Source organism: Chelonia mydas, chromosome 13, assembly GCF_015237465.2.
Source record: "Chelonia mydas isolate rCheMyd1 chromosome 13, rCheMyd1.pri.v2, whole genome shotgun sequence".
NCBI classification, from domain to species: Eukaryota; Metazoa; Chordata; order Testudines; family Cheloniidae; genus Chelonia; species Chelonia mydas.
In genome coordinates, this window is record NC_051253.2 from 22,621,464 (window position 1) to 22,639,797 (window position 18,334).

The 18,334-nt window shown below is 47.6% G+C and overlaps 1 protein-coding gene across 2 annotated transcripts in view; it reads right to left on the reverse strand.

Annotated features, from left to right (window-relative positions):
- Nucleotides 1-18,334, reverse strand: part of PPP1R16B (protein phosphatase 1 regulatory subunit 16B) — a 102,705-nt gene that overhangs the window by 8,231 nt on the left and 76,140 nt on the right. For both annotated transcript variants that reach the window (XM_037915876.2, XM_043527025.1), the window contains exons 3-10: nt 17,364-17,434; nt 14,803-14,948; nt 10,305-10,408; nt 6,795-6,919; nt 3,393-3,518; nt 2,264-2,339; nt 1,064-1,193; nt 32-200 (exon numbers count right to left, since the gene is read on the reverse strand). In XM_037915876.2, coding sequence (XP_037771804.1) covers nt 32-200; nt 1,064-1,193; nt 2,264-2,339; nt 3,393-3,518; nt 6,795-6,919; nt 10,305-10,408; nt 14,803-14,948; nt 17,364-17,434 — 947 coding nt within the window. The remainder of the gene's footprint in view (nt 1-31; nt 201-1,063; nt 1,194-2,263; nt 2,340-3,392; nt 3,519-6,794; nt 6,920-10,304; nt 10,409-14,802; nt 14,949-17,363; nt 17,435-18,334) is intronic.

Below are 18,334 nucleotides of genomic sequence, written 5' to 3' on the forward strand. Positions count from 1 at the left end.
AGGAAAGCAGAACATGAGTTTGGTTCCTTACTGGATCTGTGTTCTCTTGGTCAGATCGAGCCTCCATGATTTCTCCAGCATAGCCTGCGTTTCTCTGTTCTTCCGTTGTTCCCATTTGCTGCCAGACAATGGCCTCCTTTTCATACTCCTTCCTGTAAAGGTTGGTTCGGTCCGAAAGACTTGCCCTCCTCACCACCTTCCTGAAGGAGAGAAGCAGGGAGCAGAGACTTTAGCAAGATGGGGCAGTGAGGGAGCTCCTTCATATCCTCCTTGCACTTTACAGCGTCTTCCATCAGTGTCTAGGAGCACATTACAAACATGAATTAAACCTCAGAGCACCCATGTGAGGTAGAAAAGGTCCCTAACTCTCATGTTACAGGGAGGAAAGGGAAGCATAGAAATGGTAAAGGAATTTTTCAAAGAGGATTTGGGCTCAGAAGATGAGATCTCACATACAGTTCTGCTAGTGGACAGCTTTCCACCCAGCCTCCCCTGGAGCTTTATCCGTTAGTTTTGTTCTAGGAGAGGACCTGTGGACTGGTCCACTGGAGTTCTGCAGGCCATAGCTTGAGAACTGCTACTCTAAATTCATACAGAAAAAGAATATTCTAGATAGACTGTGTGTTCAGTCAACTTGCAGAAGAGTATCAGGGTTCTGTCCTTATGTTACCTATTGCTATACCTCCACTTTTCCCCACATCTCCAGTCATTAGAGCTATCATGCAAGAAAAGATCTTTTCAAAGCATTAATCAATGATGGAACAAATACCAATAATTTAGGAGGTGGGAAACTCCCCTATCACCTGCTACGTTTTCCAGCAGTGTCTGATGCACTGCATCATGGAGCCTACTTTTCTAGAAGCAGCACAATCTCCAAAAAAAAAGCTCACTGAACAATTCGCCCAGTTTCAGCCTTTTGGAGAGTCCACTGAACTTCAGAGCAGACAGCTTTGTATCTGATTACACTGCATACTGGGTAGTCTGCTTTCAGGTTTGGGACCGCAAGGGTGCTCTCCAGTCTAGTGTGTAGCATGATCTGTGGGAAGATCAGTTTCGCACTCACCCTCGGCTTCCCGTGCTGGAGGTTCTCCTGCTGAGGGAGGACTTATGCCTCATCTGAGATTTCATGATCACATCATGCTTATGTTTCAGCTCCAACAGTAACACTTTGAACTCCTCTTCTTCACACAAGTCTAAGGCACACACAAACCAAACCAAGCCATGAGCAGGGCTGTACTAATGTAATACACTCAGCTGACTGGAACAGGGGGTATGGGGGCTAGAGGGAGCACGTATGAGAACTACCATAATTAGACTCTCCTGCGCCACCCACAAAGCTGTGCCTTCTTGGTCTTCACAGTTTGGTAGAGATAATGGAATAGAATTGAGAAGGAAAATTTAAGCAGAACAGGAAAGCCAATCCCTAAGGCAATTAGTGGAAGCAGCATTGTCTCGGGCACCTAAAACAGGACTGGAAAAAAGCGCTGGAGAATATTCTGTGGATTTTAGCTCTGCATTGGCCAGAGAGACTGACTTGATCCCTCTCTTCTGTGCAGTGCATCGTACCTCACGTCACAAAGGGGAAGAGATGTTTTGATCATTGCTTTATATTTTGATATTCTAGAAATGTAGGATGACTCTTGGAATCAAATGGAGGTCTATGGGGAAGGGAAGAAGCCTTTTGAGAATTTCTGTATTTAACCAATTCCTGTTCCCGTGGACACACAATGACAGGAGGTCAGCAGCTGGGGATAGGACTCTTAGAAATGGAGATTGGAAGTCGAGGTATCAGACTTCCCTATCTCCCCCCTTCCCACTCCACACCAAACTGGCTTGGAATCTGGCCACATCAAACCAGGGTAATAAAAACCACATTCTTTGGGCTGCACAGAGTAGATGCAGAAGACCTGAAAAGCAGCAAACCATTCACAGTTCTGCAGCGGACAGGTGGAGAGGGAGCTGGAGACGGGGAGGCCATGTGGGCAGGGGTGTATGGAGGAGAGGCGGATGCTTCAGGAGCAAAGGTAACATTTTCAAAAGCACTGAAGTGACTGAAAGGCACTTACGCTCTTAAGTCCCATTGACTTTCAATGGGACGTATGCTTTTAAGTCACTTGAAAAAAAAAAATCACACTTTTAAAAATTTCAGCCCTGAACTCCAGCTGGCTCAGAGACTCCCTGGTTGTTTTGTGCTGTTTGGAGAAATCCCAGGGATTTAGCCAAGATTAGAAATACCCTTACAAAGGAGAGAATTTGAACTCACCTATTGGCATCTCATCAAAGGCCGTCCTGGCACTCAGGCTGGCCCCATGGGACACCAGCAACTCTGCCATCTGCATCTGCAGCAAGGGAAATAAAGCAATATTCACAGCCCTGGTTTAGGCAATCAGTAGCTGCATGTGATCTAAGGGACCAAGCAAGCTATGGAGCAGTGGCGTGTGTGATTCACAGACACCAGGATCTCCAGCTGTGCTGGTGGGTGTATGAGTGTTCTCCACACAAGAGACTAAGCACAGTTCCTACCAGCTCAACCACTGGGAGATTTCCCACCAGCTCTCCCAGGGAAAGCTGCTCGCTTAGAATCACCAGGGTCTTAGTGAGACTCTGAGCTTAGATACCTCCCCCCCACCCGCCCAATGCATCCAGCCCATGGGCGGGGACCCCACAATTGGGAGTAAATCCACTCCATGTCTACTTGCCAGGATGGCAGTGTGTCCATCGGCAATGGTCTCTGGCACGCACACCCAAAGGAATGGTACTAGCAGATAGGGATCCATGAGATGTGGGAGTTGGAGGGAAAATACTAGGAACAAATCAATTCCTTGTACGTACATGTACAGGCAGAGAACACACTCCAACCCTCCAACACTGGCACAGTGAGATTCCCAGCTTATCCGTGGGACCTGCACTCATTTCTACCCTTGGGAGAGCCTGAGGTATCAGACTTTAAAGCCGTAACATGTGGATGTCTAAAAAGCTATTTTAGGTCTTTTTTAGGGCTTTCTGAGCCCTGCAAAGCTGGTAATTAGGACTCCGGCTTTACAGGTGGAGGGATACAAGAAACAGTGCCAATGACATTTCACAGCATTCGAAAACCATCCTAAACAGTAGTTTTCCAATACATGCCCTATTCAAAATATTGGATGGTGTAAGTGTGTGGAGGGGAGGGGGAGCAAATCTTGGCATTATTAAGGCTTTATTGGCACTTGTTTGGACTTCTTGTGCCCACACAATACACTTGCTCTGCTTGTACCCACAGAGCACCTGGATTTTGCGGACAAAGGGAGCGTGCACTCTGGCCAGAGCACTCATCCTCTGCTTTGAAATGCTGCCCCAGCCTCCCTCTGAGGTGAACCAGCCGCACAAAATAGACTTTCAACAAAAATCTTTACCTGTCCCCAGAAGGCAGCAGCATGGAGAGGTTCCCATCCATCCCAGTCCTGGACGTCTAGCTGTGCTCCATGGTCGAGAAGCATCTCAGCTGCATGCAGGTAGCCATTAGCCCCAGCTATGTGCAGCTAAGAGACCAGGAACAGAGAGTATGAATTGCTGTTTAAGGCTCATGAACTTCCTTCTTCACCAAGTAACCCAGGTGATGCCACTGCAGTGTCTGAGTTTAGACCAAGAAAAAACAGCAGTGCTGTTCAGTGCCCACTGACGTGAATGACAAGACACTGCACCAACTTCCAGGGGAGTCTGTTTGGACCCTGGAGTGTCATCAATGTGTTTAGGGAAATTTCTGCCACTGAAGGTCTTTGGGCTGATCTAAGAAATGTCCTCCAAGGGTTTTTAACATGTAAGTGCTTTTTCACACATGTCAAAACAAAATGACATCACCATCTGTAACTATTTATGGAGAGAGAAATGTAAGGTACTGTGACGCTAGGTGCAATGTGGCAGGCGTCTGTGGTCAGGAGTTAAACACCTCCCTCCCCCAACATTTTGCATTTTTATCTCAAAAGGTTCCGCAGTGCTTCACAAACTATAAGCATGCAGCACCCCCACAATGCAGCCAGCTCTGGGGTGGAGGATCACAGCTAAAGGACACTCTGCACATTCTATGACAATGGGGGAAGAGGACATTCTTCTGAGATGTTCTGGAATGGATCTCTAGGACCAAGTTTTCAGTCTGGCCATAGCCACACTTCTATTTTTGTGGCCACAGTTTTGCACATGCTGTTACTTGCGCTCACAATTTAAGTGACTTAGACATCTAAATCCCTGACTGCTTGCAATTCAGGGAATCTGCATTTCAGATTTTGGTCTCCAACGTCTGATACAAAGAGCACAAACTGCATCTGAGTGTCCTTCAGATGCAACCTTAATCACAGGATCTTTCCTACTCTGTGAGGACATTTAGGTCTCTTTTGGGAGTTTTTCTTCATAGTGTCTGCTGCTGTATCCTTGATCAAAACATACCGTCTTCCTGCTCCGTGCTCTGTTTTGCAATTTACTGTATACAAGTCGGCAGCAGTCCTTCCCCCACAGAGATAATTCCATTTCAAGTGGTGTTGTACGGGGAAAGAGAACTTCTACTCCTTTCTGCACATTCCATAATGGAGAAGGAACGTGGATCATGCCACAGAAATGAAATTATACCAGCTGTCTTCTCTATAGACTTCTTTGTGTTCTCTTGTGTGTAATTTAAGGGACACACTCAAAGCAGGGAGGTCTGACGCTCAGTTTGCCCTTTTGATATCCTATCATCCACGTAAGAGTTATTTTTGTACTAAAATTCAATGCTTTTCTAAAAGAAATGCTAGCTGCCTGCACCACCCTATGAAAACGAGCCATTGCTGTCATGCATCCCAGACTAGAAGTTTGTGGCTGTCAGGTAATAAAAGGCAGCTGCAATAGTGTTTCAAAGCTGGTGGTCATTAATATTGAGAGCAGGGCCCCATTGTGCTAGGCACTGTTCTAACACACAGGCAGACAGTCCCTGTCTCAGGGAGGTCACAGTCTAAAACAGCAACATACAAAGGTGGGGGTGAAAGGAATACACAATCGGATATACTATATACATTTGCATCCCCTCACCCTATTATAAAATATATCGAGTGCCAAATCTCATCTTCCCCTCAAACCATCATGAGCTAGTTCATTTCTTATAGGCTTTGCATCAGTGGTCATATCTTCATGAGGCCAACAAGGGGCTGCATGTGAGTGAGAAATTCTTGACTTTCACAAGGAATAGCCTGAAAGGTAAAAGCAGGCTTGATTCTCAGGGGGGAAGCTGTCAAAATTATAACAGTTCCACTGTGCTGGTATGATAAGACAGAGATTTTAGAATTGCCTAACAAGCCAGAGTTGGGTGATGCTAATGGAATAGTCAAACCGGATGTTCAAAGAATTGAAAATTAGTTAAAAGGAGAAACCTCAGAATGCCATGAAAACGTAAGCCCCATGAAAGATTACTGCCACCAGAGTCTTATTTAGAGAGCCTGCCCTCCTCAGATTTTGTAACTAATGATACAGGAAAGATTTCTGAATCCCACTGACAATGTTTTAGAGTTAGAGACTTCATTACACTGCCATGGTTTGGCCACTTGTGTAATGACATCAGGTAACCTAGATACCCAGACCCGCTGACGGAGAGGGCGGGGCAGGCAAAGGGGACAATTGCCCAGGGGCCTGGGCGATTTAAAAGGAACCGGAGGCCCCCAGCCACTGCCGCGGTAATGGCAGACAGGATTCCCAGGGCCCTTTCAAATCGCCTGGGTGGATCGCAGGGCTCCTAGGCACGTGTGGGGCAGTACCAGTGGCGGCGAAGGCAGCCAGGTGGGCATGTGGAAGCCCTGGCGGTGCCGGAAGAGCACGCCCAGTAACGCAGTCAGCAGCTCGCTGGGCACCAGCCAGGGCAGATGCAGCACTGCCCAAATGTCAGGGGGACGGTGTCCGTGGCTTGTGCATGTGTGCACCAGCCCGCACATGGTCCAGCTCTGCATTCATGTGGCAACGCCACGACAGGCCAGCAGCAGCGTGGGGCCCGGCTCCAGCCCGCCCTGCATGAATCAAACCTCAGCCATCACTTTCTAAGGGGCCCATTGACTGTTCTGTCCTGGGGCCCGGAATTGCTTCGGTGGGCCAGTAGGTACCAAAGCCTTCTCAGATACCTCTGAACTCAAATGTCAAATTACCAAAGTCACAGCCACACAGGCTACAATACACTACAGTTAAAAAACAGTATTACTAGGGCACTCTAGCTTTTTGGGAAAGTTTAAGTGAGAGGCCAAACAGACTCCTTTGGGGCAACCAAAAAGATATGGGGTCAGATCCTTCAGTTGCACCTGATCCCACTAAAGTCAATGAGGATTTTTATTCTCACTTCAGTAGAAGTCAGATCAGATGCTAATGGGATTAGGAGTGATAACAGAACTACTGAATTGTTCTACTCAACCTGCCCAAAGACTTTTCCAAAATTCATGCTTCCATTGGAGTGTACAGGACTTTCATTGTGGGACTTCTTTTGAAGCAGCTGGTACTGGACCGCTATCAGAGACAGAATACCGGACAAGATAGGCCAGTGATCTGATCTCTTACGGCAATTCCTACAGATCAGTTGGCCATTAACTCCAGTGGGAGTGAGATCAGGCCCTGAATTGCAAAGTCTTTACTCATGGACACCATTTGTTGCTCAAAGGAGATGACCTAAAATAGAAACCACTAGCCTTCTACCTCCTCACACTGTACTTGTCTTTGGAGATTAACAAAGGACACAGACCACCAACAGCCTCCTAAAATTCACACAGATTGCAGGGATGGACGAGGGTGGATACTGTAGCAATTCTGCTCACCAATGTAGCACCTTGAATATCTGTCCTGTTCAGGTCTTGTCCTGCTGCAATCAGACCTCGGATGTCAGAGATCATGGCCTGCTCCGGGGCAGCCCGCATCTCATTGATTTTTTCCTGTGTGATGCCTGTAGTTAACAGGGAGAAAAGGAAATGGAAATGTTCTTTTCCTCTCCTGACCCAGTAAATAACAGCAATAATTGGGTTCAAATTCCTTGTCTGATCATATCTGCATGCTGAACATCAGTCAGAACACTTGGCATACTCTATCCGTTCAGTACCTACAAAGCACAGCCAGATTAATAGTGCTCCTAATGGCGTGAGAATGATATTCCACCAAAATCCTACCCTGGGGACAAGAGCCAGAGTCTTTAATGCCTGTGCAGAGCAAACAGGAGCTCAATTTTAAGCCCCCCACACAGAAACTCAGCTTCTGTGCTTCAGAAAGATGAAAGGCTATCAAACCCTGGTGGCTCATAGGCAGCTAGCTGCACAGGTTGAGGACTGATGGTGTAACCACTGTTTCTTTAACCCTTTGCATGCTAGAAGCAAGTTTGAGCTGAGGCACTACCCCTTTCAGAGGTAGCCTCATTCCTGACCCACATTTCCAGCAAGCCTAATGGAAGGGACCATCTTGGCCATCTATACAGAAGGTAATTATGTGCTGCATGGTTGACAGGGAGACTCCCCTCTCTGTGCTCAGGAAGCAGGCCCCCATTCTCAGAGGGAACTTATGGGCTATTTCATCCACCCTGCTATTTGCCATAGGATAGTCACTGCTTATGTGTATGTTACACAGGGAAGGGACTTGGCAAGGGAGAAAAATTGCAGCTCCGGAAGGGTAAGAAATCATAGAAATGTAGGACTGGAAGGGGTCTTGATAGGTCGTCTAGTTCAGTCCCCTGCAGTGAGGCAGGAGTAAGTATTATCTAGACCATCCCTAACAGGTGTACGTCTAACCCGTTCTTAAAATCCTTCAGTGATGGAGATTCCACAACTTCCCTAGGTAATTCGTTCCAGTGCTTAACTACCCTTACACTTAGGAAGTTTTTCCTAATGTCTAAACTAAATCTCTCTTGCTGCAATTTAAGCCCATTGCTTCTCATCCTGTCCTCAGTGGTTAAGGAGAACAATATATCACTCTCCTCTTTATAACAACCTTTTATTACCTGAAGACTGTTATAATGTTTCCCCTCAGTCTTTTCTCCAGACTAAACCAATCTAATTTTTTTCGATCTTTCCTCGTAGGTCACATTTTCTAGACCTTTAATAATTTTTGTTGCTCTCCTCTGGACTTTCTCCAGTTTCTCCACATCTTTCCCGAAGTGTGGTGCCCAGAACAAGGCACAGTACTTCAGTTCAGGCCTTATCAGTGCTGAGTAGAGTGGAAGAATTAATTTTCATGTGTTGCTTACAAGTCTCCTGCTAATACATCCTAGAATGATGTTTGCTTTTATTTGCAACAGTATTACATTGTTGACTGATATTTAGTTTGTGATCCATTTATAATCCCCCTAGATTCTCTTAAGTACTCCTTCCTAGGCAGTCATGTCCCATTTTGTATTTGTGCAAGTGATTATTTCTTCCTAAGAGTAGTACTTTGCATTTGTCCTTAATGAATTTCATCCTCATTATTTCAGACCATTTCTCCAAATTGTCAAGATCATTTTGAATTCTCATCCTGTCCTCCAAAGCTTGCAATCACAGCCAGCTTAGTATCATGCACAAGCTTTATAATTGTACTCTCAATGCCAGACCCAGGACAGATCCCTGAGGGACCCCACTCAATACGTCCTTCCAGCATGACTGTGAACCATTGACAACTACTCTCTTGAGTACTGTTTTCCGACCAGTTGTGCACCCACCTGATAGTAGGTTTGTCTAGGCTATATATCCCTAGTTTGTTTATGAGAAGGTCACGTGAGATAGAAACAGAAACCTCACTAAACTTGAGCTATATCACATCTGCTGCTTCCCCCCATCCACAAGGCTTGTTACCCTGTCAAAGAAGGATATTAGGTTGGTTTGACATGCTTTGTTCTTGACAAATCCATGTTGACTGTTACTTATCACCTTGTTATCTTCTAGGTGCTTACAAATTGACTGTTTGATTATTTGTTCCATTATCTTTCTGGGTTCTGAAATTCAGCTGGGCAGTCTATAATTCCCTGGGCTGTCCTTATTCCCCCTTTTATAGATAGGAAAATGGGGGATTACATAATCCGTATAGCATATACCCTTCTGACAGACAGGCGACAACCCCAGCCCAGTTCTGCTCCCATCAAACTCAGCAACCAGACTCCCACTGACTTCAATGGTAGCAACAGAGGGCTCTGTGTTTAAATGAGTACGGAATACATGAACAGATGATGCTACCATCTGAGAACCAGCTTATGAAAACTGAAGGGGTAATAGCAGTGGCTCGAGCCAGGCATAGTGAGGACAGAATGCAAGTACTGTACTGAGAGATTCTATAGTGATGGGCGCCAAAACAGACCTTAGTAGATAGGCAGATGCGAAGCAAGTGTTCCTCACCCACAGCTTTAGCAACTAGGATGAGGCCAATCATGGTTACCTGGTAAGCTATGCTTAAGACACTTAGTCCCTCTTGAATGCACCCCTCCGGTGACGGTGCACCACACCTCTTGGGATGGAATCATGCAGCTTAGCATTCTTAGACTGCGTCACTGGGCTGCAGCCTCCATTTCCCGAAACCATGATCACGAGTCAGGCCCAGCTATATTTGGCACCTGTAAGTCCTTTACCACCAGGAGTCTGTGACGAGTAGCTGATTAAAGTAACCCACAGACAGCTTCTTCAAAAGAAAGCATTATTTATTCACCCAAAGGTACAGCGCAAAGGGATAAAACAAAACAAAAGGCCTGTGCGCCTGGGTCTTGTCTAAACATTGTTCTCTCCTTGCAAGGTGTGAGTAAGTTCCACTCAATCCAAGCCTGACCCTGGCCTGGGAGAGACAGGCAGTCCCTGTAGTCTTCTCTCTGTCAGAGAGCCCTCTAGCCACTGCTGCTTGTTCATCTTTCTTCTTCTCTAGGCTGGGGTCTTTAATGGTTTAGTGCCCCTCTGAGCCTAAGCTCTGGCTGGGGAAAGGTAAACTAGATAGCCTGTCCAGAGCGAAGAGCTAAACTCAGATCCAGGTTCAGATTTTAAACTCCTCCAAAGCAGCTCTCTCTCTCTCTCTCTCAAAATCTAAGGTTGTCTTTTCAGATGAGTCCCTTCACAGCACGGGCTCTGCGATAATGATCCCCATTAAGGGGGGCTGTATGGATCAGAGGATTGGTAGCTGGATAGAGTCCTTTACCGTGGGTTACTATTCAGGACTTTATAGATTAGGCCCATGAAAGTCTGGCTTCCAACAGCTGCCAAGAAGAAATGCAGTGCAGTGACTTCTACTTTCCTCAATAGGAGTACCAAGCGCCGAAGAACACAAAAACATGATTCAATACTTTATTAACCCACTTCCAATGTATTTTGAGTATTCCCACTCTTCCTTACCCTGGTATGCCATGCAGGTCTCAATGACATCGAGGGTCTGCTCATCTTCACAGAGATCATATGGCATATTTCCATCTGCATTTACTGCCAGCAAGTCTGCCCCACTGCAAAGAGAAAGTCCATCATGAGGAAGAGGCACCAATATATATAGAAGGGAAGGGAAGCTCAGATGCTGCCCTATAACAGACAATATCCAACAGGTCATGGCTGCTGGGATGAGTCCTCTGAAGACCAAGCTGGGGTTTTAATAGTAATGTCTCATATTTGGTGCCCAAATACCTCCAGGATTGGACAGACACAAAGATATACAAGGCGGTGTCCATGGGACCTATGAAGGATTGACATGGGGAGGTACCTGTCCTGGAGTAGATGTATTCATAGCACACTGAGCCTCCTCTACGGGATTTGGGGCTAGTGGATCTGGGCTGTGCATGTCTCCAGCAGCCTCTCCTGCGCTTTTAGGAAGGAACAGGCCAACGACCCATCGGTGCCAGAAGCAACATCTCACAATGAGCCACTGGCACATCCTTCTGGAACACCGCACCAAGCCATTAACAAATCCTTAGTCAGTGGACACTTGGCTTGCTGGTCCTCACTGAAAAGTTCTGAGTGCCAAGAGGGTTATTGGGAATGTAGGTGTGGACTAAACTAGTAAATTCCTCTCTGGGCAGATTTTTGTCTCTTGTCCATTACAGGGTTTCTTGCATCTTCCTCTGAATCTTATAGTGGTTGCTGTCGGAGGCTGAATACCCAAGGAAATGGAATACTATTCTGATCTAACAGGGTAATCCCTGTCGGTGTTCAACCTCTATGAAGTCTGGTTGTGTATTTTATATTATAACATAGCTAAGGCTTGATCTGTGGTAGTTACAGCCTTTAAAGGAAGGCAGACAGCATCCACCAGCATTTTTATTCTTGTTCATTTTTCTTTCACATCAGCAGAGCAAATTACAATATAATTTACACTTGCAATGTATTAGAGTTAATTTAAGCAACTAACAAAGCATAGGACTTGACATCCTTTGGAAGCTGCTACCTTTGGTGGTCTCTGGGTTCTCTATTCAGACACCAAAGCCTTGTGACGCAGTGTCGAAGCAAACCCTTTGATCTGAGACACCTGTTGCAGAAGCTTTCTTTGATCACAAAAACCCCACACTATGCCAACTGCAGAAAACCTGTCATCCCTCATCCTTAGAAAGATACAATTGACAACTCATCTTCTGAACATGGACCATGGTGCAGTGTTACTACAGCATTGGTTTGCCAGTGTCTGAGTCAACAGAGGGCACCCTGCACCCCCCCGAATGGGATGGACCAGAACAGATGCTCCCAGCTCCCCAGTCCGACCATGCTTGCTTGTTATCCCTCATGCTACATCCTTTCACAAGAAAGGATGTTGCAGGTCTCAGCCGGAGTGCAATATGCATTCCTACGTTTCATTTATTTCTGCACTCCATTTTTAACCTCCCTCCCCAAAACTTTCAGGTTCCCACCAATTTTATCCCTGGGCTTGTCCAAACCTTGAGGCTACATATATAGCTGCCCCAAACATTAGAGCTATGCCTGGCTGAATTCCATTTTAATTTTTTAATTATTTCAACAGATAATGTTTTTTTTAAGATTTTTTTTCTATTTTTATCGATTTACATTTTCACAGTTGCGGAAAATTGTGGGGGTCAGACAACAATTATTTAATGAAGCAGATGCTAAGATTCATAAAGTGACAGCTTTATAACTATTAAAACACATATTGTCAACAGCACATGTCAAAATACACAGAGTAAATATCCTTAAATCAAACTTTAATAACTTCTCAATCAGCGTTTTCTCACTTTGCCTATCTATAAATTTCAGTTATTACTGATGGAAACATCTTTTAGTCAATGTGTGTGTATGGTGAAACTGACATTTACCAATAAAAATCTAATCTTTCCAAGCCTAATTATAGGCTAAGGAAACTGCAGGAAGCTCCCAGCAATGGACGGGTTTGTTCAAGGTCATGAAGCATTGCTTCATTATCTTCCTTATAGACAGAGTCCTCTGCCCAAGAAAGGGGCCAAAATTTGAACCCAAGTCTCCCACCTGGCAGTGCAGTAGTCTAGGACAACGGGGCCCCCTGGCTAAAACCCAGAGCCCGATCCCCGACGTCCCCTGAGGGGCTGAAGCCAGGAACGCCAAGCCCTGGTGTTCCCTGGGGGGCAGAAGCCCTGAGCCCATGGGCGGAGTTGGGGACATGGAGGGCATCGCCCCCCCCCCCCAACTGCAGCGCAAGAGCATGGCAGTCCCGGGGGCAGCTCCACACTTCCCCCCCGCAATCTCCTCTCCCTTCTCCCTGGCCAGGTCGGAGGTGGGAAGCTGGAGCCGGGCAGTGCGGGGCAGCTGCTGTTGTGGCTGGTGCCATGGAGCAGGCAGCGGCAGGGTTCCCTCATCTCCTGCTGGTGCCTGGGTTGAAGCTGCTCCTCAGCTCCCAGCCCCCTTTGCTCCCGCAGCAGCGCAGAGGTAGCCAGTAAGAGCCGCCCAGGTCGGGAGACATGGCTCCGTGACTGGCAGACCCCTGCGGGAACAGGGACCACAGGGGAGCTCTCTCAGCACACAGCCCCTAATAACTCTCTCCCTACACCCTGAAGCTACGCCCTCCCTGCACCCGGAGCTACGCCCTGCCCGCACACAGCCCCAGCTACTCCTCTCCCTGCAGCCTGAGCTACCCTGCCCCGTCTGCACACAGCCCCTAGTTACTCCCCTCCCTGCACGCTGAGCTACCCACCCGACTGCACATAGCCCCTAGTTTACCCCCGCCTGCACCCTGAGCTACCCCCTTGCCTGCACACAGCCCCTAGCTACCCGCCTCCCTGCACCCTCAGCTACCCCCCCTGCCTGCAAACACACCCCTCCCTGCACCCACAGCCACCCTCTGTGTGCACACAGCCCCAGCTACCCCTCCCTGTACCCTGAACTACCCCCCAGCCTGCACACAGCCCCTAGCTACCCCCCTCCCTGCACCCTCAGTTACCCCCATGCCTGCAGACACCCCTGTCCCTGCACCCACAGCCACCCCGTGTGCACACAGCCCCAGGTACCCCCTCTCTGCACCCTGAGCTACCCCCCTTCCCACACACAGCCCCTAGCTACCCCCTCCCTGCATCCTGAGCTATCCCCATGCCTGCACACAGTCCATAGCTAACCCTTCCCTGCACCGTGAGCTGTTTTCAAACTTTTTGAGCTAAGCCGCCCACCTTTGAGTTATAATTTTTGGTTGTTCCCCCCCCCCCCCCCCACAACCCAGACAGGCTGGGTGGCCTGCTGAGGTGACTCAGGGGGTGGAGGGGTCACTCCCTCCCTGGACCCCACCATGTGGAGGTGGGTCGAGTCTCACTGGCCCTGGGCCCCCCAAAATAGAAGTTAAACTATGCCTATGACCGAGGCCCCTGCCCTAAGGCCATCCCCACCCCTGCTGGGCCCTGGAGTTTTTATAGTATGTCAAGGGGGGGCCTCAGAGAGAAAAAGGTTGAGAACCCCTGGTCTCGGGCGTAGAGAAAGGGGAGACAGACACAGCTTGTGAAGGGCAGCATGTTAGCATACAGGGCTTCATCTCAGCCTGCCCAACCGCCATCCGAGGCGAGAGACAGCTTTCAATACAGAAAGTGCAAGGTATTCATGCTACAGACAGCACCTGGGGACACAACTGTATGGTTATTGACACCTCCTCGTTAGCCTCCCTTCAGATAAGTACAATTTAGCATGATTACCCCTAAGCTGTACTATGCTACGCACTAACCCTGGGCCTCCTGCTCACCCAAGTGCAGAGAGCACGAGGGGTTAAACATTAGGGCCCTCGCCCAAGTGCTCGAGGCAGGGGTGGGTAGGAGGCCCAGTGTTAGTGACCTGTGTGATGCAGCTTGGCTCTCTATAGCATTTGTGCTACGTGAACACCTTGTACTTCCTCTGTCAGTGTTTCTAGCCTTGGCTGAAGGACTGGCATGGTGCGTAGGGCATTGTGGGGACCCTATGCACAGAGATGAGTTTCACCCTTTGTCATTTGTTTTTTCTGGCTATTCCTCTTACTGCTCCTTTGCTCCTGGTCCACCTACTGTGAGCAGAAGCCTGGAAGCATAGAGGAAAGGTGAACTACACACATCCAGCCAACAGACAACAAGCCACATGTGACAGATTGAAATCCAAATCCAGAGGCTTTGGCCAGACAGGCGCCTGCCCCCTTCAAAGCAAACTGATCCAGGTCACCCTCTGTTTTACTGTTTTCTCCTTGGTTTTTCCTGTTCTTTCCCTACTCGTCAAACCCAGGCATCATTTCCTATCAACATGCAGCCTTTACCTGGCCAACAAGCACCTTCAGCCTGATCCTACAAGGTACCAAGTGATCTCAGTTCCTGCCAACAGCAGTGGAAATTGCTTCTCTCTGAGCTACTGAGCGCTCACAATCAGCACCTCATGGATTCAGGCCCACCGAGAGACACACAAAGAGGAAGCAGGGGCCACCTACTGCTGAATTAGGATCTTCACCAGGTTGATGTGACCACAGGTAGCTGCTGCATGCAGCGGAGTCCACAGCTCATTGTCCTTTGCGTTGACATTAGCCCCGTGGTTGAGGAGAAGCTTGACTATCTCTTCGAAGTTGTCTATGCAGCACTGGTGAGGGACAGAAACAGAGGAGATAATTTTTATTTGTAAGTGATCACAATACCACAAGCTGCATCCTCCATAAGAAACAATCGCTAATGGCACAGTAACTACACATGGCACAATATTTCAGTCGGGATTCAAATAATGCCAGTAATGCCATGGTTCTTGCCTTAACCCCAAACTGTGCCCTGACAGTGACTGTCAAGTATCAGAGGGGTCGCCGTGTTAGTCTAGATCTGTAAAAGCGGCAAAGAGTCCTGTGGCACCTTATAGACTAACAGACGTATTGGAGCATAAGCTTTCGTGGGTGAATACCCACTTCATGCTCCAATATGTCTGTTAGTCCATAAGGTGCCACAGGACTCTTTGCCGCTCTAACAATGACTGATCCTTTCATGGGCTTGGTGGAGTTTTCCTGGCATGACTTCAGTTGCTGGCAGTGAAAGTAATGAAACCACCAGTGTCACAAGCAGAAAACATTCCCCTTTGTCTGAAGAACAATGACCCGGTGGAGAAATAGCTTTTCTTAAAGCAAACATCCCTCCAGCACCAAAGTCATTAGTAGACAAACCCCCGTTCCAGCCACAGAGTCAATGAGAGCATTTACAACATGGACTGGGAAAGGCCGAGCTCAGCTGCCCTACTGCTGTTCACTGTCCCCCCTCTCAGCAGCAAGCAGGAGGCTGCCTGCTGACACCTCTAGTCACTGCAACTCCTGTGAGCCCAGGAGCAGTTTGATTCTTCTTGTGTTTCTGCGCTAGAGACCAGGACTTACTAGCTGGGGAGGGAATTAAAATCGGGTTGATTTAACAAATTGCAGTTTAGTTCAGCCTAGTCCCCTGTGTGGACGCTTGGAAAATTACTCTAATTGCCTGAGACCCAGTTGTGCCAGCTGGCAGAGGGCACAGGTGTGCTGCATAAGGGCTGTAGGGATACCCCAGGTCTGTGGTCTATATACTGGTATGCCAAAGACAGTCGTGTAAGGTCTCTAATGAAAGCCTGTGTCATGCTGGTCAGCACAATCATCGTGAGCAGTATGTATAGAAAACATGGGAGTTTACATATGTATACTAAAAATTGTGTTCCCTAGGTGTGAGAGATAGGCAGTCACTAAAAGGTGATCCACATACTTCTGTCGGGCCAGGGGGAAGAGACGCTTCTCCCTCTAGCTGGTCATGTGCAAACTGAGTATTGTCTAGTTCACAATATACACCCATTGACAGTCTGAGCAGAATGCTAATCAATAGGTTGTGGGGGTTACAGAAAAAAACAAAGGCAGCAGGGGTTATCATGTTTAAGATTAAAGACAACAAACTTTTGGAAGTATATCTGGGGCATAGATGAACTTTCCTTCACTGGGGAAGGCAAAGCTGCTGGTGGGCTTGACCTCGTGAAAAAAAGGGTCACAGCCATCCGGTTGAAAAACACAGTGAGAAGGACTTTGGGATAAGTGGTACCTTATTAGACAAGAGGGCATCTTGTTAGTTGACTTCAGACTCGAGAACGCGTGGTAGGATTTTGTTTAACATGTAACTCTGTGTTTGAATTTAGCCCTGTGTTCCCAATATTTCTGTTTGTACTGCACGAATCTTAACTCTTTGTTCCATAAACTTTTATTTGTTTTCTCTATAAAAAAGTGCTGTGTGCTAAGCGGATCGGTGACTACGGTGAACTCATAAGCTGTGCTGTACTGTTCCTTTTAGGGACAGCGAGCCTGGTGATTCTGTGATTGTCTGGTGGATAAGTGTCTGGACATGCCCGGGGATGCTCCAGGGCGTCTGTTGCTTACCTGCAGAGGGACAGCAGAGCCCATGTGGGCTGAGAGGGGAATGCTTGTGCTGCTTGGGGCCGAGGCTGTCAGGGAGCTGACCCAGGCAAGTATAGACAAGGACAAGGTGCTTCACAATGCTGGGTACCTTTGAGGAGCATCACAGTGCCTTAAATCAATGTATGAGTCTCCACACAAGAAGGCTGCAGCAATTTACCTAAACAGCTAGTGCACTGATTGAACCAAACCCATTTCAAAACCAGGGAGTAGCTCAGCCTTGTGGGAGAGTCAAGTCAGCTTGCCTTTAAGAGCTGACAGCCTAGCCTCACGGGGAGCTGCAGAGGTGCTGCTTTTTGTATCTGGGCCTCAAGTCCTAAGTTTTGCATGAGCTCCTCCCTAATGAAAGTTTGGGGGGTAGGGAGAGGGGCTCTGAGCTCAGCTTAGCCCCAGAGGACAGGATGCTGCAACATGTGAAGACTTCAGGTGTTTTATGGGAAAACAAGCTAAATACACGTGGGAAGGGAACCCTCCCTTGTCTCTGTGAGGTGCACTCACAGATGGCCTTGCACAGACACACTGGTGCGCCCGCACCATGGAAGATGAACACATGGTAACAAGCAGCCTAGGATGGGGAGGGTAGCTCAAGGCCTCACCTGATGCAGGGCAGTGAGTCCATCTTCATTGCACAGGTCCGGGCTGATATTGTTCTTCAGCAAGTAACACACTGCAAGCGAGAACAATAGGAAGAAAGGAACTTCAGTTTACCAATCCTGGATACATTGTTCACCCTCAGCTCTAACCGACTCCTGGTCACAAAGAAACATGATTGTAGATTGAGACAAAGCCATGGCCACCTACCCATTCCAGGTTGTCACTATGCTGTGCTCTGGCAACTGGGAACATCGTGGCAACAGTGGGGCTAGAACTCTGGTCCACGGGCTGCAAAAGCACATGCCCCTGGCACTTGAGCTAAAGGAGAGTTAATACAGCACATATAACATTGTGCTGCCTGACTCTAGCCAGTAGAGGGCACTCGTACACAGACAGTTTTTCACTAACTTTACTCTAAATGGAAGCTTTACCATAGAGTAGAACCTCAGTTTTATGAACACCAACCATATGAACCACCAACTATATGGATAATTTTTCCAGACAAAAATGAAATAAAATAATCACATAACAAAAGTGATGTCAATGTCAACCCTTCACATGTTGATGCCTTCACTGCCTTGGAAATCTCTTTGCAGCAATTTTAAGGACAAGACAGTGATGCAGCGCACCAAACTGCGACTTATGCCCCAGACCCACTGTAATTTTCCGATGTTCAGTTTTATGAATTCCTTGATCCAAACTGGTTCATAAAATAGGAGTTCTCCTGTACTTGGGATTGTAAACTGCACAGATCTGCTTCAGAACAGTTTGGAACTCGCATTCTATTTCACTGCACCATACCTGAGTGCAGGTTTCACTGTGCACTAGGGCCGATTTTTTCCAAAAGATCATTTTTGCTCCCATCTTGATGCAAAAGAGCCTAACTTCCAGACAATGTGAGCACCCACGCTCTGAAATTCAGGCCTCTGACAGGAGTCACGGATTTGGGATACAAGAGCTGAGGCACCCAAAA